The sequence below is a fragment of the Ostrinia furnacalis genome, unplaced genomic scaffold (genome assembly GCF_004193835.3).
Source record: "Ostrinia furnacalis isolate ACB-3 unplaced genomic scaffold, ASM419383v2 OfSCF0075, whole genome shotgun sequence".
Lineage (NCBI taxonomy): Eukaryota > Metazoa > Arthropoda > Insecta > Lepidoptera > Crambidae > Ostrinia > Ostrinia furnacalis.
In genome coordinates this window covers 133,769-156,140 of record NW_021130314.1, presented here as the reverse complement: position 1 = coordinate 156,140, position 22,372 = coordinate 133,769, and the positions used below count along the sequence as shown (strand labels likewise).

At 36.5% G+C, this 22,372-nt stretch overlaps 3 protein-coding genes across 6 annotated transcripts in view; 1 reads left to right on the top strand and 2 right to left on the bottom strand.

The window, feature by feature from the left end:
• Positions 1-1,462: 1,462 nt before the first annotated feature.
• Positions 1,463-3,600, top strand: LOC114350494 (putative nuclease HARBI1). Its single transcript, XM_028301323.1, has 5 exons — positions 1,463-1,957; positions 2,028-2,309; positions 2,464-2,851; positions 2,932-3,065; positions 3,155-3,600. The coding sequence occupies exons 1-4, from the start codon at positions 1,703-1,705 to the stop codon at positions 3,060-3,062; spliced, it is 1,056 nt and encodes a 351-aa protein (XP_028157124.1). The 5' UTR covers positions 1,463-1,702; the 3' UTR covers positions 3,063-3,065; positions 3,155-3,600.
• On the bottom strand, positions 3,528-5,305 carry LOC114350503 (uncharacterized). Of its 3 annotated transcripts, none has more exons than XM_028301337.1 (3): positions 4,858-5,082; positions 4,660-4,769; positions 3,528-4,577 (listed from the first exon to the last, which is right to left on the bottom strand). In XM_028301337.1, exons 1-3 carry the CDS (start codon positions 4,924-4,926, stop codon positions 3,917-3,919), a joined length of 840 nt encoding a protein of 279 aa, XP_028157138.1. In that variant the 5' UTR covers positions 4,927-5,082; the 3' UTR covers positions 3,528-3,916. The 3 variants fall into 3 exon arrangements, 1 of the variants encoding a protein (XP_028157138.1); XR_003655702.1 differs by having other exon boundaries at positions 4,004-4,577; positions 4,660-4,783; positions 4,858-5,305; XR_003655701.1 differs by having other exon boundaries at positions 4,162-4,783; positions 4,858-5,305.
• Positions 5,306-19,662: 14,357 nt separating this feature from the next.
• The window catches only part of Dap160 (dynamin associated protein 160), a 28,750-nt gene continuing 26,040 nt past the window's right edge, over positions 19,663-22,372 (bottom strand). For both annotated transcript variants that reach the window (XM_028301404.1, XM_028301395.1), the window contains 2 exons: positions 20,526-20,683; positions 19,663-19,866 (listed from right to left, as the gene is read on the bottom strand). In XM_028301404.1, the coding sequence (XP_028157205.1) occupies positions 19,674-19,866; positions 20,526-20,683 (351 nt within the window). In that variant the 3' untranslated portion in view covers positions 19,663-19,673. The remainder of the gene's footprint in view (positions 19,867-20,525; positions 20,684-22,372) is intronic.

Below are 22,372 nucleotides of genomic sequence, written 5' to 3'. Positions count from 1 at the left end.
CGAAGCAGTCCCGGCCACCACGAAATTGCCTTTAATTGTTTGAACACTCCAAAGAAAGCTGAATATTTCCCACTCATCACAAAAAATATTGTCAAATAGATACACTCGTTAATTAAATAGAGCTTTGTCATTCATATTCAATCTACGTAGAACTTTCTCCGTTGACAAAAAAATGTGCGAAATCATCGCGCACCAGTGAACGTTCAGCTGGTACACGATAACTAATTGAATCCTTATCGCTGCGAGTATATGGGACACGATATTTGCACTCCATTCACAAGTGTAAAGTAATTAATTTGAATGGCTGCAGCACAAAGGTGGCGTCCGCGGTGGCAGTCGGCCTGGGTGCGCGGTTTTTGTGTCGCCTGTGGGTGTACTGTTACTGTTAGCCGAGTTTCGGCCGCCCCGCCAACGGCTAACCTTGATACTTTCAGTTACGACGTCCATTTTGCACTCCTCTTGTTGCCGCTGTCATCTTATTGTGGCCGAGTTAACTGACAAAAAATATCAATCAAAATTCTAGCACAAGAGCCCGCGGCGCTCGCGCTGTCTCTTGCCCAACAGATAAATGAGAAGAACATAGCTGCGTCGCTTTTACGTTATAAGACATGCCGTGATCACCACAAATTGAGGGCTTTATTTGGATTTATGGTACACACGTGTTTTTTGCTACATTGCGTGACTGTAATGCATACATTTCTAGTTACATTAATTGCATTTTGAGTACTCTCTGCGTACTTACACGAACTTGAACTTCGGACATTAGAATTAGAAAGTGTGTTTCTTGATACCAAATCTTAAGTAAATTGTATCCCTACTTAGGTACCTACTTATTAATTTCTCACATGGAACAATATAAAATATCACTAAAGGAAAACTCGGAAAAGAAAGGGAAAAGAAAAGGAAAATTCTGTTTATTTTTAAATCCCAATCAAATAGGACCTACCTACATTCAGACGAAACATTTTCCGGAATAAACGATTTATTTAATAAATCCAACAATGTATACGTTATTTATAACTACACCTACTTGCATTACCAATAACAATATGTTATGGAAATGTCTCTAAAATAGCTATTTAGTTTATATTCAAACAAAAAGTTTATTTATTACCCCTCTACTTCATGGTCCAGTTAACCGTGTTATGATCAATCGGTATTCAGGAAAAATATTTAGAGTAATAAAGAATCTTTACTGATGCACTAATGTTTTAATCATGATAGCACTAATTATTGTCCATTCAGATATAATTATTGCCATCCTTGTGCTAAATAGTGTCTCGTTATTACATATGGTTCTTTAATAATATTAGGTATATTATTATTAATTCTTAGATTTAAACGGCTGAATATTAAAAAACATACTTATAAAACACAGTGGATTATGAAGTACTTCTCTGAATGTTAGGAAACTTACGGTAAATGTTTAATTCACTTACGGTCTTATTCATAATCATTTTTCACATTTTATCAAATGCTTAATAGAGGTTTATAAAACGTTTGATAAAAATTGTTATTCATAATCGTCATTTAGCGCTAAAATCCTCTTTTATCTGTGTGATAAGTTATCGAGAGCTCGGGCCTTGTTTAAAGCTCTAATAAACCTATTTTAACCTAACTTTTATAAATGTCATTTCATATGAATGTCACTTCGTTGGTTTATTTATTCAAAATATCCTTGCTGTGATCCTTGCTTGTGAAAATGAATGCTATAAATGCAATTGTGCATTTAGCCAATAATGCCGACCCAGCGCGACGTAGAAAGCTCTACCGCCAACGAAGCAACCCATTCGATTTGCGGGACCTAAATTTTAAAATAAAATATAGGTTCAATAAGGACACAGTGCGCACCATCATAGATTTGGTGGAAGATGATCTGGTTCAGAGCGCTAGAGGTGGTGGCACGTGTCCTGAACTGCAAGTTTTAGTGGCCATAAGATGTTGGGGACGTCGTGAGGTAAGCACAAAAAAGTGTTTTATTTTATCCCTTTGTCGTGGCTGCTATAATTATTTTCATACATTTTCAGGTACAAGATGATGCTGGTGACCTCCATGGCCTAAGTCAGCCGACAGTGAGCCGGATATGCGCCAGAGTCGCGCATGCAATCGCGAATAAGGCAAATTCCTTCATCAAAATGCCTATCACTATAGGAGAGCAGGAAAGAATTAGTGCCAAATTTAGAGCAATTAAAAATTTTCCTGGGGTGATAGGAGCCATAGATTGCACCCACATTAAAATTAAAAAAACCGGAGGTGACATGGCCCAGTACTATATTAATAGAAAAGGCTATTATTCCCTGAATGTTCAGGTAAAATATATTTTGATTTTATACAGTTTACAACAGAGAAAGATTTGTTTTAATAATGTCTATAATTTTTACTTTGTATGATCTAAATTTTAGCAACATTCAACACTATATTATTGGATGGATTACCTACAGGATACTGTTTTTTTTATTTTAGGTTGTCTGTGATGCTGACCTCAAAATAATGGATATAGTGGCTAGATGGCGAGGCAGTACACATGACAGTCGAATTTTTATGGAGAGCAATATAAAACAACGATTTGAGGATAGGCAGTTTAGAGGACGCCTTATTGGCGATTCGGGCTACCCTCTTCTGCCATATCTATTTACACCTATTTTAAGGCCTAGTCGTCCAGAAGAAGAAGCATACAATAATGCTCACATCTCAACTAGGAACACTGTTGAAAGGTGTTTTGGGGTGTGGAAGCAGCGGTTCCAATGCCTACTCCATGGCTTACCAGTAAGCCTCCAAAATGGAAAAGCTGTGATCATAGCATTGGCTGTATTACATAATATAGCCATTGATATGAATGACACATTGTTAGGTAAATGTTATCAATTTGACTGTACATAAGGAATACAAATCTTTATGACAAAATGTTGACAAATTCATAATATTTTTCAGAACAACATATGGAGCAGGTCCCTGTAACTCCGCAACTTTCGACGGAGAACAGTGTTCACGACAACCGACCTTCATTGTTGAGGCGTAGGTCGCAGTTGATACTACAAAATTTTATAAATCAACATTTTTGAATGGTACTAAAATACATTTTGATAAATTCCAACGATTTACTTTTATGTAATGTCATTTGAGTTCATGAAAATGTTGTATTTTAATTTTTCAGATACTGTTCCTGGCATCTTAATGAAAATAAAAAGAATATTTGATTGAAAAATACCTGTATTTCAATTTTCAGTCCAATTTGTTACTATCACAAAAACAAAACCTGTAGTTCTCTTTAAAAAAGCAATTATTCTGCAAAAATTCAAAACAAATTACTTTATATCACTAATTTAAGTACAATTAGTTTCAACAAACTTACTTATTAAAAATCACAGTTCAATTCTTTAAAACAAAGAAATTGCTTAAGTATAAACGTTTCTATTCGGAGGTTATCAACCTTCTACATTTAAAACAAAATAACCATAATTTACACTATTATTATAAAGGCGAATGTTTGTGACTAGGCATATGTGTATTTACTTTATATCACTAATTTAAGTACAATTATTAAACTTACTTACTAAAAATCACAGTTCAATTCTTATAAACAAATAAATTGCTAAAACAGATAGATTATATAGTCTCGAATAACATATAGGCTTCTTTTTATCCTGGAAAAATGCACAGATCCTGTAGGTTACAGAAATAGTAGTCTACGCAGGCGGAGTCGTGGGCAACAGCTAGTTAATAGTAATCTCAAACTCTTATTAAGTTATGACTAGTAAACATATTCATAGCCGTCTAAATATATTGCAGAAACACAATCAAAATGCGGATTGGAACTGCATAAAATACAAATTAAAAACAAACAGAAGTAAGGGAGGAACTAACTTATTATTTAGAATCTGTTAGTACTTGAAAAACTTTAACATCAAAAGACTTATTATTCTTTATTAATGTGAGTGTAATATTTAAGTTTTTCCTGTAATAATTGATGCTCAAGATCCAAGTTTCTCCCTTTCTTCCGTTCGTTTTCCATTTGAACTTCATGCAGTTCAATCCGGCATTTTGATTCTGTTTCTGCAATTTCGGAAATCCTAACTTTGCTTAAATCAATTAAGCCTTCTTTGTTTAACAGTTTCCTTTTTTTTTTGATTGCTGGTGCTTTAAAATTAGGTTTTGCTTTATTTTCTTTTGCCTCTACTTTTTTATTTTCTTTATCTTCCAATATGCCTCTAGTAGTACAAGCATGTGTATCTTCTATTTCTTCATCAAGTACCACCAATTCATATTGGATTTCTTCATTATTTATCAATTCCTGATCTTGCGTATTTTGAGTTGATTCCTCCTCTTGAATGTTAATTAATTCACTTTTATTTGAGTCCGAGTCAAATCTGTTAACATCGACTACAAATTCATTGGGCAACCAAGATGCTATATCATCAGCCCTATCGTCAGGCACTGATAATGGTGGACCACCGCCAGTTTTAATTTGAGCCTGCCTAGCAATGGTCTTGTCTTTCTTCGCACTGATTTTTATGAGGCTCCATTGCGATTTTAACTGGGTAATGGAGCGGTTCATACCAGCGCACATTGAATTAAACCTGAAAAAGAAATGACAGGATTTTGAATTACAGGTAAAGGCAAAATTTTATATTGAAGGCAGAAATCAAAAGATGTACCAACGTTGTTTGTAAATCAGCCCAAGCCGCAACCTTCCGTTTATTCGTGTTAGTGTCTGTATTTTTATTTTCGATTGCATTTACTCTTTCTTTCACCAACTCTTTCAGCAAATACTGAAAAGCAAACACTAGGCGTCAAACATAAATAAAACCATGCTACAAAAATTAGTAGGCACTTTATCAGGCTAAAAATAAGTACTACCTTATCTTCCTCCAACCAGTTTTCTGATCGTTGCCTTTTAGGCGGTCTGTTCTCCTTCGTCATGGACATAATTAGTATCCGATGTAACTAGCCGGGTCGTCGTAAGAGCTTATTGCAGAGTACAGGGTAAGAGGTACAGAATCCAGAACATACAATCCCAAGTTTTATAAAAGTTTGATAAAACTTGGGAGTTGATCGAAAAAACCGAAAACTTTATTAAATTTTCGTGCCAAATGTCAATGTCAGTAAGTAAAACGTCACAGCTGCCAATTTTTTGTTTTTTTTTTCTGCGATTTGTCTATGATTTTACATGGTCCATCAAGTTAAATCACCAAAAAAGCTGTTTTCGTTCATTCTTTTTGTATAGTCTGTGGAAAGAAAATATTAAACTCTGTTTTAGCTATCAAAGGTTTATAAACGATTATGAATAACGTTTTTTATCAGAGGTTTATAAGAGTGTTTTAAGCCTATCAAACGTTTTAGCTAATGTAGGTTTTAAACCTATATTAGCATTTTATTATGAATAAGACCGTAAACTTTACAATGGAGTCAAAGGTGATTTTCCCAAAGTTACCATCAGAAACAATTTAAAACTGTCTCATCAAACTTTGTAATTAGCAATCGCAAAATATTAGCTCTACATTATTAAATGGTCAAAACCGGACAAAAAGAACTTGGTCAAAATCTTGGACAAAAAGAATTTTTGAAACCATATTGTCATACACCGTTATAGTACAGTAAATAAATCACCTAGAACATTATGTTTCTGAAAAAAACGTCATGAAATGCAAAATAATCCCAAGACAAGTTTGATAGAGATCAGTCGGTCACCGCTATTTTCCAAAAAAAGTATGCGTCTACTCGCATCTAACTTCTCCATTAAAAAGCTCGTTAGTAAACTCCAAAGGATAGATATTATTACAAGTAAGAAATTCTCCAAATGCTATTACTTCATAAAACCCAACTTTATAATAACAGCATCTCACAAAGAGTAATTTTACAATCACAAGAACTATGAGGTAAGGAACGAGATATAGCTTGCGAAGTGCAAGTTCAGTGACTTTAACTTCCCTTCAGTGTTGGCAAGAAGCTGCATTCGCTCGAAACCTGTTTGTGCATCCCAATATCGCTGGAGAGAAGATTTTGGTGGCTTGTTGGGCAATTAAATGTACTTGTGGGTTGTAAGATGGGAAATTGGCATGTATTGGGTATTTTGGTACGTCGCAGGAGGGTTCGCCGTGTGTTACATAACGATTAGAGCGCGGGGGGAGGCGCGCGGGCGGCGGTGCGCGGGGTCATTGGCAACGCGGCCGCGAGCTGCCACTTAGGTTCAAGGGTATGGCGGGAAGGCTCACATCAAACTGCACTTGCAATAATACCTCCCACAGACCAGTAGAAACAGCAGTTTCACAGACGCTTATAAACAAAGTTTGGGAGAGCATTGAAGCGAAGAGTCGCTAGAGTAGAGACACGAATTTACAAACTACAAAATCAGATCATGTAGAATTCCCAATAAAATCCACTTTCAACTGTCTATCGTGTCTTAATGTTAACTAAGACATTTTCACTCAAGCGGTTCCCCGTTTAAGCTTTGTGTTAGCTTTTTGTGTCATAATAGGTACTCCATGTCTTTATTACTTATGACACTAATTAACGATATTATATCAATCAGTTAATAATACACACGTTATTTCTTTGCTATACTACAATATCAGTATCATTATTACAAAATATTGAGTCATGTTATAGCATTTGCAAAATAATATTTGGCGGCATGTAACCCCTCCGCGGCTTCACAGTTCTGTCATTAGCGGGCCCTCGCGTCTAGTGCATTGGCTAATTTGTCATCACTCGGAGAGGCGCACGCTGCACTCAGAAACTAGCTAATCGGCTTTGCATCATTACGCACTGCGCCTTAATTGCACCTTCTTCTAATACATATTTCAAAAATATTATCATAGAAAAATCTTCAAAGCTTCGAGGACAATCATTAAAAGTTTTATTTCACCGAATATTTAACTATCTACTGCGCAGCATTAATATGCTTACATGAATATTTATCACAAACAAAAATATATTACCTAATTAGATCTTAATATAACTTTTCCGTGTTGATAAAAATATTACATCTCAGTATTACTGGCATTACAGTCATTCTTAAGATGATTTAGATTAAAACTTGAAGGATCAATTGTTTTTTTCGTGGGAAATTAATGTACGCAAAATTTTGTTTCTTTAACTTTAAATGCTTCATTCAAGTCGTTTTGAGTGTTTATTCTGCAATTAAAATTCTCAAAAAACATTAAATTTACCTAATCTTTGATAACCTGTACCATTTTGTAATATCACATCACATGTACAGTCGCGGAATGAAAAGGTTCGTCACCTTAGTGTCGGTTTTCGCTTGCACTAGGTACTGTAAGAGTCAAACCTGCCAACATAACAGTAAAAGAAACAGTGCTGCAAACATTTAAATAAATATGACGTTTGCTAACGAATAAGGTTTTGCTTGTTTATTTTTCTATCCCATCAGTGCAATGCAATGATGACATTGACCAATTGACAATAGTTTTTTTTATTTAAAAGAAATAATAATGGCAGGTTGAACCAACAAGAAGGTTTTAGTTTATCAATCATAATAATCTTCTTGACAAGATGAATCGTCAAACAACTTTGATCTGAATAATTTTGAACTTTGCTGACGAACAGTTAAAGATTATTTCCTCTAACTCGAGATTATTCTGTAACATAGTTTCAAAAGGTAATATGTGCTCGCGATTCGTTGAAGGAATCAATTTGAAAACTGACGAACCTTTTCATTCCGCGACTGTACAATATTTAATTATCGTATTTGAAAATTATACCTATTTCATCAGTAAAGAAGAATAGGTATCTAATAAAGTTATGTATTTTAAATAAATACCCGGAAATTCTTATCAAATTAAATTAATACTAGCTTTTGAGCGCGACTTCGTCTGTGTGAATTTTGATAAAAAAATATCAGAGAAATCCTGCTATTTTGAAGAATAAGCTTTAAAAGCACATTTAAAAACTTCATTCAGCCCAGTAGTTTTTCGTTATGTAGGTAATTAACAAACATCCTAACCTACTTTTCGCGTGTATAATGCTAATACGTATTATTCTTATGTAACAACAAAAATAAGTGATACCATCATTCTTATATTAGAAACAAGCGTCAGTATAAATAAATCATCGTATTTTTTTCGCCAATTAATTTATTTACAAAAAGCGATCGCTAACGCTTCTATAATTGTCCATAAAATTCGAAATTACAAAAATGGTAACATTATGCAAATTAAAATGCTTTTCGTATTCCAAATGCTATAAGTTTTGTGTGCCTTGACGCCTGTGGTCTGAATTAATTTATGTATATGTTACAGGAAATGTATGAATTCTAGGAATTGTATACTATTCCTAGGAAATGTATACAATTCCGAAGCTATTTAGGAAATGTATAAAATATTGCTTCAGAGATTTTTTAATACGCACATATCCTAGGACATGTATACTTTTCCTAGGATTTTTATAGAATTCCAATATTGTATTAGGAAATGTATAAAACTAAGCGGCACAAGCGCGGTCGTGTGATCGGGTGCCCCTCAGTACGCCTAAAATTTCATTTAGCCAAACCACATTGGCCGATAGGTACTTTTAACTCACAACTATTATTGTTTAGCCTGAAAGTTGTTTTCACACTATTATACTTTGGCTGAAAACAATATTTGCCTATTGGCATACCTTTCTTTCGTCATCACGCATATTACGCTGAAGTATTGGAAAACCCTAATTTTAACATCTCTTTTATTTAACTATTATTGGCATGAAGGTTTTAGTACTCCTGTAGCTGGATAACAAAGTCTCGGTTAGGTTAGGTTAGACTTGCGACCTAACACATACACAGCGGCCGCGGCGCGATAAAGCCATTTAAGTTTCGGAGAAAAAAAAGAAATCTTAATTACATTTCCGATTGCTGTTTAGGAAATGTGTAAATTTCCTAGGAAATGTGTCTCATATAATTTACATCACACATTTCCGGGTGATTTTAGGACTTATACACAAATCCTAGGAATTGTATACAATGACGGATTTCATACATTTCCTGTAACATATATAAAAATATGTATAAGAATAATATTCGAGTTGCTTGGTTAAACGAGTGAACATAAATGCCTAAACATTTTCCAGCTTACAAGTTCTCTAAAGAATTAGATTAACTCGAAACCTTTCCTCGGCTTCCTGCGTGCCTGGCTGGGTGCGCATAACAGCCTTAGATATTTACGATATACTTTATAGTTGTGTAAAGTACGTTTATAATAATTATATAATTTAATCTCAGTTGGTAGGTTGTTTCATAAATTACCTTCGCGGAGCGTTGTACGTATCTTTGAGAGTCGTTTTATTGCAATATGTGTGAACCTTTTGACGCATCAGGTTGTACGTGTGTTACCTACTTGCATGATGCAGATGAAGACCTGTCTGTCACGATGCCATAGGTTTAATATTTATCAAAAGCAAACTAATTAAATTGTATAATTATCAAGTTTAGATATTATATTAATCTGAATTAAAAACTGCATCACGTAAAATAATAATTACGTACAAAAATATGACTTGATAATGTCGCACATTATTAATATACCTATGCAATGAGGAAATAAATGAAACGTTGAATTGGCTATAAAATCAATAATATTAAAATTAATCGTGAATTAACTGCAAAATCAGGGAATTGCTGCTGCACGTTTTGTTTTTATGACTTGTTTCTAAACAACGAATGCAGTTGCTAAAAAAAACGTAGACAGACGTATTGAACTACACAAATTTTGAGGCTTAAAGTCTGGTAGTGGAAGGTAACCCTAAAAGCACGAGCCATACTCGTGCGGCGCGATTCTTTGTTTCACCTATAAATAACTATTAATAGACGCCGCCCGCGAAAAGCAATCTCGCTGGATGGCAGCTAAGGACCCTCGACTTACTTTATAACGAAGCTCATTAATGCGCAGTACTTAGGAAAAACGCATCCCGCGCCAGCAGGGAACTATAAAACAGGAACGCATAGAAAGCTCGCCTGTGTACGCCCTAAACTAAATTATGAGTGCATCAAGTGGGGGTAGCAAGCAATTCCAGAATGTATAGAGCAAAAATCATGGTGGCATGAGAACAGAGTAGACCTACCCAAGATATATTTTTTTATCAAAATACGCGACGCCCAAAATCTAGGCATAAAAGGATTTGTCACACTGGATGCTATCAGCGGTCAGGTTAAATCAAAGTGAACGCAGCCCGCATCATGTACGTATGATTACTTTGACCTGACTGCAGACCACATCCAGTGTGACAAAGTCCTTAAACAAAGTAAATGACCTTACTACGCCATATACATACCGTAGCATTAATGTTGCACTAGTCGTCAATTTCACGTCAAAATTTTCACGTCGTAGTTTATTGATATCTACTTACGCTCTGAAACAGAGATGTAGTAAACTTGCTTATGGTTTATCTGGCAATGAACCTACTGTTCCTACTGGATCATAAGCAGGGGTACCTTGCACGCTCGCCACAGCAACATTGTATAATTACTACTTAATTGTATAATCGATTGTAATAACAGAGTAGACAATTCATTTAGCGTTGCTGAATAGCTTCTTACTCTGCATCGACAGTCGACGACTGTTATTAGCAACAATAAACATCGGTAGCGTAATCGCTGATATCAATAAAGCCGAGTAAATACATGAATTGTATCTTCAGCAGTACATAATTGAACGTGCTTATTGGCTCGTTAAGCTTCTTAATATTATACCTATGGTTACGGGCGTACGGCGTCTTTATCGTTATAACATAATTAAAACTCTGTCGTTTACTTTTCTGGTCTTTTATTTTTTTCTTAAAAATGATTCGTTAATAATAAGTTAAAACGTTATCACGTCATGAAGTGAAGTGAAGATAGGTACTCTACCTAGTACTGAAATGGAAAATTACCTACTATAATATAATTATTACATTAGTACATTTACAGGACAGAATTGCGATAGAAGACATAAACGTTGAAGAATACATTTTGCCTTGACTTAATCAAGAGTATTATGCTATATCTATAAATAGGAACACAGTCATCTGATGAGTTTTTGTTGATAAAAATTAATACTTTACAACGAATGGACTGAAAGAACGCGTAGTAACCACGCGACGCGTAACGAGCGGCTGCGCAAGCGTTGATGTCTAATACAAAGCGCGTCGCGCGTGCGCGTCATTCAGACACATGTATGAATGAATTTTAACTGTCACAAAAACAATCTTCAATGGGCTCTGCTAATATTATGTTTGACTAACATTTGACAGTGTTGAGAAACTCTATCAAAATAAACGTAAACACAGATCGAGTACGTTTTTGTAGCCGTTAAAATATACACAATACAGTTTTTATACGTAACGGATGTTTTTCCCGCTTCGAAAAAAGGCTATAAGTGAGTTTTTTATTGCCCTCTGTTTGTTTATAATATAATTCAAGATGAATATGCAACAATATTAATAAAACTGTATTTTAATGATATGTGGTTATAATTTGAAATATAAACTTTTATGGTGTAATTCATACGTTCATCTTTAGTAGATATCACTAGTCTTCAGTTCCATGATTGAATTGAATTTTAATTACAGTTGCATACAAGAGTAATATTCAATTTGCTACTATTATAGGCCACCTTTCACTTCTCATCAGATTCAACGTTTAGTACCTACCGACTTGGGCTACATAAAGCATGCAAGTAAATATATTTTTCTATGTATTAAGTACATAGAATGTTAATGTTACCAATGTTAATTTGACCCGCCTTCGTAAGTGCAGGTTCGCAATTGACTCGTAATTAGACTGGCATATAATTTTACTGCAATTAGACTTCCGGGTTATTCTTTATCGATTTTTCGATCTCATCTCAATTCGCCATAGAAAGTACTGTTATTGGAGTTTAAACACCGTCCATTAATAATTTGAATGAAGGCCGAATTAAATAATATACAGGTTTGTTCATTAAAGTTGGCACAGATCGATCGAACGAGTATACATATAAGACACATTGTATAAATGCGAGCTTTCGTTATTTTATTCATAATGAACACCGTTAAGTGTCTTCTATCCAAAGCATATCCTGCGACGATATAATTTCACAATTTATTGCAAAATGGGTATGATTTCCAGAACACAATAAATTAATCTTCATAAACTGAAATATTCTGAGTAAATCTTAATTAAAATATCTTCCTATAACGTGTTACATTGTATTCTTCTGTATAAAAATATTTGCGTAATTTAAAATTCAAAGCATGTTATTTGCTTAATTTATGATGACTTTTATGAATGTGTAAAAAACCTAGGTTTGTGTAAAATAGCGCTTAAAGGGAAAAGCTGAACGTTACTGGTCGGTGGAGCATGCCGTCATTTGTTGGAGTCGTGTCCGCCGGGGCCTTCTCGTGCGCCGGCGCAGCAAAAACTACCAAAATACTTGGAGGATGAGCTAACCCGCCCGTCCTACCGCACGACTCATTGATTAACTATAAAAAAATCAATCATCATCTAAAATTAATATTTCCAACGAAATTACCAAAACTTTTAACCGCTTTGTCTTGGCGCGTAATGGTGCCTCCGCGGAACTAATAGCAGGTAGCAAAACTGCGCAGTTTGCGAACATCCTAGACGTGTTATTAGTACTTATCTGCCTAACTGTTTCCGTATAGCACGAGCCACGAACCCGTCGCACACTCGCCTGCACGTTATGGATTATCTCGCGAATGCAAAACAAACGAACAAAATTGTTCGCCAACTTTCGTAGATTCGTGATTAACTTTACAAAAAGTATGCAAAGACTGTAGACGCCGGCCCTTAACAGGTTTTAATTACACAATATTTGCCTGCAGAAATAAACGCATGAGTTGAGTGTGTTACGTAACACAAAGGGGAGAAGGATTTATTCACTTGTAGAAATGAGATGATTTATCTAGAATAAAAATAATTATTTTAGTTTTTTTACTACTTACTTATTTATTACATTTTCGTTATTCTAATTATATGACTGACTTTAAGGTACCGGCGCGGTGGCCATAAATCACGTCCAATATTTCCCGTCAATTGGCAAGTTCTTCGAAGAACAACGTTCAATTCTAATCTAACTTCCGATCAAAAGCTCGGAACTCCTAATTTCTTTTATAATTTTCTTTTATAACCAACTGCCTCACGCTGTGAAGTTTGCAAAACAAATCAAAAGTTAATAAATCGCGATCTTAGCTATTCATTCATACATGTAACTACCTTGTTCTCAATCAATCAGCCTTTGAGCTGTACAGTAAACCAGTCACACAGGCGTTGCTTGGAAGACATATTTCCAATTTATAATACCACGTTACTAGAAAAAATAAGAATTGCGTTATTACTTACTCATAAAACTATAAAAAATAAGCCGATGGTGATTCAGATATCAGCATACAGGCATTGGATTGAACACAAACCGGATGCTCTTCGTAATGCCGCTTGGTAATGTCAACGAGATGACGTATCCAGCTTAATCTGCGATAAAAACTGCTAGAGGCATGATGCGCGTGAATTTCAAGCGCTGTAGTAAAGTCTAACTCAGTTGTAAACTGCATCTAAAGAATTCTGGTCAAATAAATGGCATAAAATCTTGACAATAACGTTATAAGCTAGCGACGCGGGGTGCCTCGATTTTGTATTGGGTCTGAAAACATTGCAAAACAGAAATAATTTCTTTCATAGGTTAGTGTTGATCAATATATTTTACAGGAGTAATCTTTACAAAAAAAAGTTTAGCCTATTCTTTACAAAAAAGATTATACTAAATATATTCCATTCAATAATACTTAATTAATACAATGCTAATTATGAATATTTGTTAAAGATAAAGCAGAAACTTGTCAAGTTACAAAAAAAATCCATCAAGTTAGTTTTATTAATTATACACTTCTTGTACTAAAGATAAAAAACTGATTAGTAGTAAACTGTTCACGTAATCGAGAAGAACATATCATGATTAACTTCAAACCCCAACATAAGAAAAAATACAGCTAGCTAACAGTATTTTGTCTGACAACAGTGATAATAAGCCTCAGGAAAATCACTGTGGGATATCGTGCTAAAGCTTGGATCGTCTCACGTTCGAGGTGTCAAAGGTTCATAATTGTTATGGTATTGTTCTGAATCTATTTGATTTATTCAGTGTACTGAGCGTACATGATGCTATAGTAACACAGCAATCTAGGACTTTGGCTTTCTCGCTTCTCAAACTTTTGTTCATAGAGCTAGTTACTCGTAAGTTCATTTCATTCTAAAACGGATTCTATTTTAGAAGCGGAATGAATGAACACAATTTTAACGGTTCGCATTCATGATAGATACTGGGTGTATTTTAAGACATACTTTCCAGTTGAAAGTCCCACCATTTTATCGTGCAATCGTTTTTACATGCAACCTTCAATTAAACATTTACTAGATTTTCTTATTGCCATTTTCAATAAGTTGCGAACGGAATGAATATGATGAGCCAACTCAGACTCCCATTATAGCACATAATGGCAAGGGCAAAATCAAACCTGTTTGTTCAACATTACCTGTATGTAATACCTACGTAATGGTTATATTAATCTTTACGTACATGAAATATTTAATCAATGTTTTCATACATGCTGGCCAATATAAAATAGTAGGTAATAGTGCAGCTATTAATTTCATTATAACTAGTTAGGTAAATCCAAATCCAAATAATATTATTGCATGTCACATGGGTAGTTAAGTACCTAAGTATGTAAATCAATAAATAGTTCAGCATAATGTGTAAAGATTAATGAAATATTCACATTTAAATAATAATTATTTACCTTCAATTATTTTAATTGGAAAACTAACTATAAAATACCAGATATTTCATTAAAAAACATCTTATTAAAAAAACAGCTTTGTCAACCTGCAGAATTCTCTGCAGCTCTGAAACGGTAGATACGCCTCGTTATTGTCGCATTCATTATTCATATCGAAAATATATCTTGATTGATGAGCAGATATTCATAATAACCAATAGATATCGACTCAATTAATGTCTAAAGACTTTTTTCTTTGCCTACTTACGAGTATGTTGGCGTCGCTATTAAAATTTAAATCAAACAACTTTAGTCAAATGACTTAATAACAGAACTCAGACAATCCAGTTACAATGTCAATTGGTCATAAAATGGATTAACAGCTTAAAATGCCGTTATGTGCTGTAAGTTTTACTTAATTAATGCACACGTAGTAGCTTATATTCGGCTGAATTTCATCAACGTTAATTAGCCAGTTTGCGTTCTAACTTTTCTTCGGTGGTTAACATTAAAATCATCGTAAATAGTTAATACTTAGGCCATCACAATGTTGTCTAGGGCAACGGACTCGAGTCAGCAGAGGACATAAGGTAGGAAACCCATAAATTCGTAGTGGTTAGAGTAGAAGATGCCTCTTAAGGTTTAGTAGACCAGTGGCTGAGACCGGCTGAGTAGATACTCTCAATAACGTATTTTGTCTACCACTTGATAAAAATAACAAGGAAAGCTCTAAAATGATTCATAAACATTGCTACTTGCATTGCTAACTGTCCGAACACACGGCAGACTAAAAAAGGTGAACTATTTACAAATGAAGTCTGCACAGGCGGAGTATTTATGAGTCGTATGAATTCTAAAAAATGAAGCTCTCGAGCTTAACTCGAAGAATATCTGCAGCACATTAAAAACTTCGGCCGGGTCAGGTTTAAACACGAATATCTTGCTAATAGACTTGCTATTTTTACGCAGACTTAAAACCATCGAGTGAATATTGAGGCATGAAGTGTGTTACCTACTTCGTTTATTGGATAATAAAATGGCAGTTTAAGCGAATTTAATAACTAAATAACGTATAACAATCGAAGATCGATTAAGCATAATTATCACAACCCACGCGTCTTGTTCACACATCCGATTCTGGGGCAAAGACCTCTTCCATAATGCACCATTACATAATGGCATTTTAGGCCTTGGACTTCATGGATCCAGTCTCAGCTCGGATCATGCGGATCATTCACACAACGATCGGGCGTTTCCTCCATGAAAGCTTTACAATATTTAACAATAAAACTATTAAATACTTATTAAACAAGTTTAAGCAGATAAATTACTGTTAGTAAAGTGTAGCTAATAGTGGTACCTAATCATTTAATTAGTGAGTGAATACCTCCAAAAGCAAGTTCCTAAAGTAGGAATTCCATTAGGCAAGCCATTATTTAGCAGGATGAGAGCTCTTGGCCTACGAGAATAAGTGGAAATTATTTGAAAGCATCGCTCGTAGCAACAACAAAATGGCAGACATATCCCTTTCTTAGCGTCGTACCATTCATCGTTATTACCTCTTCAGTGCTACGGGAAGGTTAATTAATAATGAATGTTGATACATTAAGCACTATTTGGGCCGAAATATGAGACTTGTAGGAGTCTAATTATATTTATTAACTTATCTATTACCTATCTACTTTCGGATATGTTCCGTTGAGTTTAGCTATATTTACTTACATTACATGAGCGTGGTCTACACTTATTCATTACTATCAAAAGTGTGGTGATCTCATCAGCATAATATACTAATTTAAGGAGATAACTAATTGCATACACTGCATTTAACTTTTTTGTTTCTTTGGAAAAGCTTTTAATAGGTAGGTACACAGAAAATACTTATCTGTTAAGAATGCTTAAATGCAAAACTAAATATCCAATTAATTATCCTCGGTTGATATAAAGCTAATTATTAATAACAATAATATTGACATTTACGTAGTGAGTCGTAACTTTACACGCGAGTAAACAGCGTACTATGCACGTTATTATTACTCCGATGGTCATGTGAAGAAGTCACTGCATAATATTCCGCCATTCATAAAAGGCAGTAGGTATTTCATTATGGGTCTGAAAAATTACGCAATTATAAAAGAATTTTGCTCGTGCAATCTTGTAGGACTGGCCAATGCAGAGATGACATTGTAGGTTTTTATCGTAACCTATTTTATAAACTCGTGTAAGTGTACCTATTTAGTGTCTGTATAAGAATGTTAATTTATCTGACTCAAAGTTAACTCAAGTTGGTAAAGTGTGAGGATCCTAGCTATCCTGGGAGTTACTGCCACTGACCTTCAATGAAATACGAATATACCGAACAATAGAAATGCAATTTTTATTTACTTAAATTTCCCAAAGCTAACACGTTTGCCCGAGCCGGTCAGTGCGCAGTAACTGGCCGACTCTTTGATTCACACGTCACACAAGCATTCGAAATCGCTGACATACACCTTTCATACTACATGTGTCCCTACAACATTCTTTCTTTCTTTCTTTCTTTTCAGCCAAATGACGTCCACTGCTGGACAAAGGCCTCCCCCAAGGTTTTCCACAATGAACGGTCCTGCGCTGCCCGCATCCAGGCTCTTCCCGCGACCTTTACCAGATCGTCGGTCCACCTAGTAGGAGGCCTGCCCACGCNGACTGTACATACTAGCTGTGGATTGGAGGGAAATCGAACCTTAATTTCGATCTCCTATGTTCTTCTGATTGATTTCGTTGCGGGTCCAATGACAGTTTAACTTTCCCCCGGGACAAACTTGACCTTCACTGGTTGTGTTATTGGCGGTCAAGCTGTAGATCCTGGCTACACAGGAGTTGCAGCAGTGGGAACGAGAGGTGGGAATAGTCAAATAGTCCAAGCTGTAGATCCTGGCTAGGTGGGAAGTGGGAATAGTCTCACCTTGACATAGCTAGCGGGGAACCAGCCCACTTGTCTGTTCCTCCTTTGGCCTGGAGTTCTCCCTCCCACCAGCCGCAGTTATATAGTTCCAAAATACTGAACTGTCCTATCCATGACATTGACAGTGGGGCGCCACCGTCAATACCGGATCGCTGGTTCCGATGTTTGCCATGTTGGAAACCATATAGTTGAACGATGGTAGCGCCCCCCTGTCATTGAGTTTGGTGGGACAGTTCAGCTTGGGTCATCTATACTAGCAGTGACTGACATCTAATGACACGGTGACAGCAGTGTTGCCACCTCAGATTTTTTACCCTAACGTTTGGCGAATTTACTCTAAATTAGGCTGATTTATTATTTATTACCCTGTTTTTTGTTAATGAACCATATCAATAAATTACTCAATTAATTTATTATAAACTAATATCTAGTTTCCAAACATTCTTGGAATGCATCCATAGTAGTCATAGAAATGTCATCTGCAGTATTTTTCTTCCTAAAATCGTACATTTCATTGGAAAAAAAATATATTTATTTTACCCTGATTACATTAAATTATTTTCTACCCTAAAAATACCATAAATTAGGGTAATGCCAGGTGGGGACACTGTGAATGACACTCACCTTGACATAGCTAGCGGGGAACCAGCCCACTTGTCTGTTCCTCCCTTTAGCCTGGAGTTCTACCTCCCACCAGCCGCAGTTATTCTAGCAGTGACTGACATCTAATGACACGGTGACAGCAGTGTTGCCACCTCAGATTCTTTTACCCTAACGTTTGGCGAATTTACCCTAAATTAGGCTGATTTATTATTTTTTACCCTGTTTTTTGTTAATGAACCATATCAATAAATTACTCAATTTATTATTAACTAATATCTAGTTTCCAAACATTATTGGAATGCATCCATAGTAGTCATAGAAATGTCATCTGCAGTATTTTGCTTCCTAAAATCGTGTATTTCATTGGAAAAAATTTATATTTATTTTACCCTGAAAATTACATTAAAGGCCTATTCAAACATGAGCGATATTCGCTGCCTCTGTAGGTAGAGGTACATAGGTAGACGGTAGCGAATACCGCTTAGGTCTGAACAGTATTATTACCGCATACCCACTGGGTTTTCTCTGCCGCAGACGGTAGCGAATACCGCTTAGGTCTGAATAGGCCTTAAATAATTTTCTACCCTAAAAATACCCTAAATTGGGGTAATGCCAGGTCGGGACACTGTCAATGACACTCACCTTGACATAGCTAGCGGGGAACCAGCCCACTTGTCTGTTCCTCCCTTTGGCCTGGAGTTCTACCTCCCACCAGCCGCAGTTATACTAGCAGTGACTGACATGACTAATGACACGGTGACAGCAGTGTTGCCACCTCAGATTTTTTTAACCTAACGTTTAGCGAATTTACTCTAAATTAGGCTGATTTATTATTTTTTACCCTGTTTTTTGTTAATGAACCAAATCAATAAATTACTCAATTAATTTATTATAAACTAATATTTAGTTCCGAGGCCTTTGCCAATTGGCAAACGGGCCTACAGAAAATAAAGAAGCACGAAATATATCAATGAATAAAATTGTATAAAAAAACATATTATTTAATAGTGTGATGATAAATGTACAGTAAAGTATACTGTTGTCCAAATAAAAGGCTTAATTAATTAATTAATATTTAGTTTCCAAACATTCTTGGAATGCGTCCATAGTAGTCATAGAAATGTCATCTGCAGTATTTTTCTTCCTAAAATCGTATATTTCATTGGGAAAATATTATATTTATTTTACCCTGAAAATTACATTAAAGGCCTATTCAAACCTGAGCGATATTCGCTGCCGCTGTGGGTAAAGGTACATAGGTAGACGGTAGCGAATACCGCTTAGGTCTGAACAGTATTATTACCGCATACCCACTGGGTTTTCTCTGCCGCAGACGGTAGCGAATACCGCTTAGGTCTGAATAGGCCTTAAATAATTTTCTACCCTAAAAATACCCTAAATTAGGGTAATGCCAGGTGGCGACACTGTCAATGACACTCACCTTGACATAGCTAGCGGGGAACCAGCCCACTTGTCTGTTCCTCCCTTTGGCCTGGAGTTCTCCCTCCCACCAGCCGCTGTCTGCCTTTTTACGGACGATAAGGAGTTGGCCCTTAGTCAGGGATAACTGCTCGGCGCTGGAACAAACATAAACTGTTAGGCTGAGGCACCTTATTTTAACTGTAATATTACCTGTAACCGTTGCTTTTTCTCTAACAGCCTCTTCTTCTCTAAGGCTGAGTTGCACCACCTAACTTTAACGGTAACTATGACGATAACCGGTGCTTTTTGTATGGAGTTTGACAGATTTTTGACGTTTGTTAAAGTTAATACAAATACAAAATCATTTATTGTGAATCATAGGAAAAATGGTGACATGTTACATTAGGTAGTATCACTATGTTCCGCTCAAAGAGCATACAATTTGTCAGACAACAATAAAATTTGGCAGTTACATAAACTAATTAGATTTATCGTCAAAGAATTCAGATATATTATAATAACATTTATTAATTAAATAAGTCATTAAAGTTTTTTTAAATGAATTTAAATGTTCAATTAATCTAAAAAATTTAAAGTAAGATGGTGCATCACCCTTACACCAGTTGTAGGGCTTCCTGCTGAAAACCAGTGTCGAGAAATCCTACAAGGTGTCCTAATTAAAACTGAGCGGGCGCCCTATTAACATACATTTCTTTCTTTTAATAGTAAGCTTTGTATTGTCTTGCTAGATTGCAATATTGCGCAATTGTTTGTTATCCCCGGGCTGCGGCACGGTGTGACGTCACCACAGTACCTGGCGGCGGTGTAGGCAGCCACGGCCTGCGCCACCTCGGGCTTCCGTCGCGCGGTGGCGGAGTCCCGGCCCGAGTCGCGGCGGGCGGCCGACGGCGGGCGCGCCGCGTCCGTAATGGCTGCCACTTCTGATGACACGGGGGTTGAGGACTTTTGCTCCTGGAAGGAAAGAAAATTGGTTTTATGCAGGGTGAAACAAAATTAGCACGTCACATTAATACTGGAGGTGAAGACCGGTCGCCGAGCACGAATTTCGTCCAATGACCCCAAGCTACCTGGCATAACGCTCGCGCGTAATTATATTGCTATCGCGCTCACCCACTCACTGCGGCCGCCCGCCGCACAGTCGCGACAGCAATATAATGAGGGTTTTCGCGATTGAAAAATCCGCCAGATGGCAATACGTAGACGCGAGGTCCAAATGCTGCATGATTGGTTATTTTTGACATAACATTGACAGATATGTCAAAATCCACCAATCACGCAGCAGTCAGACCCCAAATCCACGTCCGCCATCTAGCGGATCTTTCATTCGCGAAAACCCTCATTGCTCATAATTTTTTTACTCTGTATGTTTTGTCCGCTAGAGGGCGCCACATTAGATTTTGTGAAACCCCATATAGCCGATAGCCAGCGGACAATTAAGACGCTTCTAATGATATGTCATTTGTCGAATTCTGATAAGTAGTTTATAAGTTACGAGGGAACAGATGAACATACATACATACATAGCCTGTCAAAATAGTATGTGTGTGGATTGAGTGATCTTTTCAAAAAAACTCATCCAACCACAACCAAATTTTGAGAGGATTTAGGAAAAAACTGTGAAAACTTCATGGCAAGGTATTAAATTTGTAAAACCTAAACAAAGAAAGTTAGAACTAATTAACTGGATCACTCAATCTGGACACTATTATTATGTCACTAGGTAGATCGACCATCTACTGAAGGTTCCGGAAAATACCTTATCATCATCATCATCATCATTTCAGCCCCAGGACGTCCACTGCTGGATATAGGCCTCCCCCAATGACTTCCACATCGCACGGTCGGCCTGTATCCAGCGCCTTCCTGCTACCTTTTTCGCTTCACGCTGCGTTTTCCGGTACGAAAATACCTGGATGCGAGTAATGCAAGACCAATCATTGTAGAAATCCTTAGAGGAAGCCTATATCCAAGCTGTGGAGGTCATTTGGCTGAAACAAAATACCTTATCTAAGTTGTTATTCTCCTCATTTCTGATTCGATCACGCAAAAACAGAGCATAGCCCGCTCCATCGCCCTTTGGGTGACCTTGAGCCTTCTTATGAGGCCCATAGTAAGCGACCACGTCTCAGATCCGTATACCATCACTGGCAACACACACTGGTCAAAGACTTGTCTTGAGTCACTGCGGTATTTCGGACGCGAGAATACTTCCCGAACGCTGCCCAGCCGAGTTGGATTCGACGATTTACCTCTTTCTCGAACCTAACTGGACTGTTTGTCCCAGGTATACATAATTGTCAACAACTTCGAGTGTAGTGTCTCCAACCTTCAGAGGAGTGGGTACAACATGGGCATTTGACATTTCTTCTTCTTCGTTTCAGCCGAAAGACGTCCACTGTTGGACAAAGGCCTCCCCCAAGGTTTTCCACAAAGAACGGTCCTGCGCTGCCCGCATCCAGGTTCTTCTTTACCAGATCGTCGGTCCACCTAGTAGGAGACTTACCCATACTAGTCCTGTGGTCGCCACTAGAGAACTTTTCTGCCCCAGCGGCCATCTGCTCTACGAGTTATATCACTGCTACTTATCACTTATGTTTGGCAGTTCTGCCCCTATCGCCCATATACACAAACTACTATGAT

What these genes read in the sequence shown, in the direction of transcription:
- LOC114350494 (XM_028301323.1), top strand. Translation starts at nt 1,703, where the DNA reads ATGAATGCTATAAATGCAATTGTGCATTTAGCCAATAATGCCGACCCA. An exon ending in ATTATTCCCTGAATGTTCAG is followed by an intron (nt 2,310 to 2,463) that starts GTAAAATATATT and finishes TTTTTATTTTAG; the next exon opens with GTTGTCTGTGATGCTGACCT. An exon ending in TATGAATGACACATTGTTAG is followed by an intron (nt 2,852 to 2,931) that starts GTAAATGTTATC and finishes AATATTTTTCAG; the next exon opens with AACAACATATGGAGCAGGTC.
- LOC114350503 (XM_028301337.1), bottom strand. Translation starts at nt 4,926, where the DNA reads ATGTCCATGACGAAGGAGAACAGACCGCCTAAAAGGCAACGATCAGAA. An exon ending in ACTGGTTGGAGGAAGATAAG is followed by an intron (nt 4,770 to 4,857) that starts GTAGTACTTATT and finishes TTTGCTTTTCAG; the next exon opens with TATTTGCTGAAAGAGTTGGT. An exon ending in TGGGCTGATTTACAAACAAC is followed by an intron (nt 4,578 to 4,659) that starts GTTGGTACATCT and finishes TTTCTTTTTCAG; the next exon opens with GTTTAATTCAATGTGCGCTG.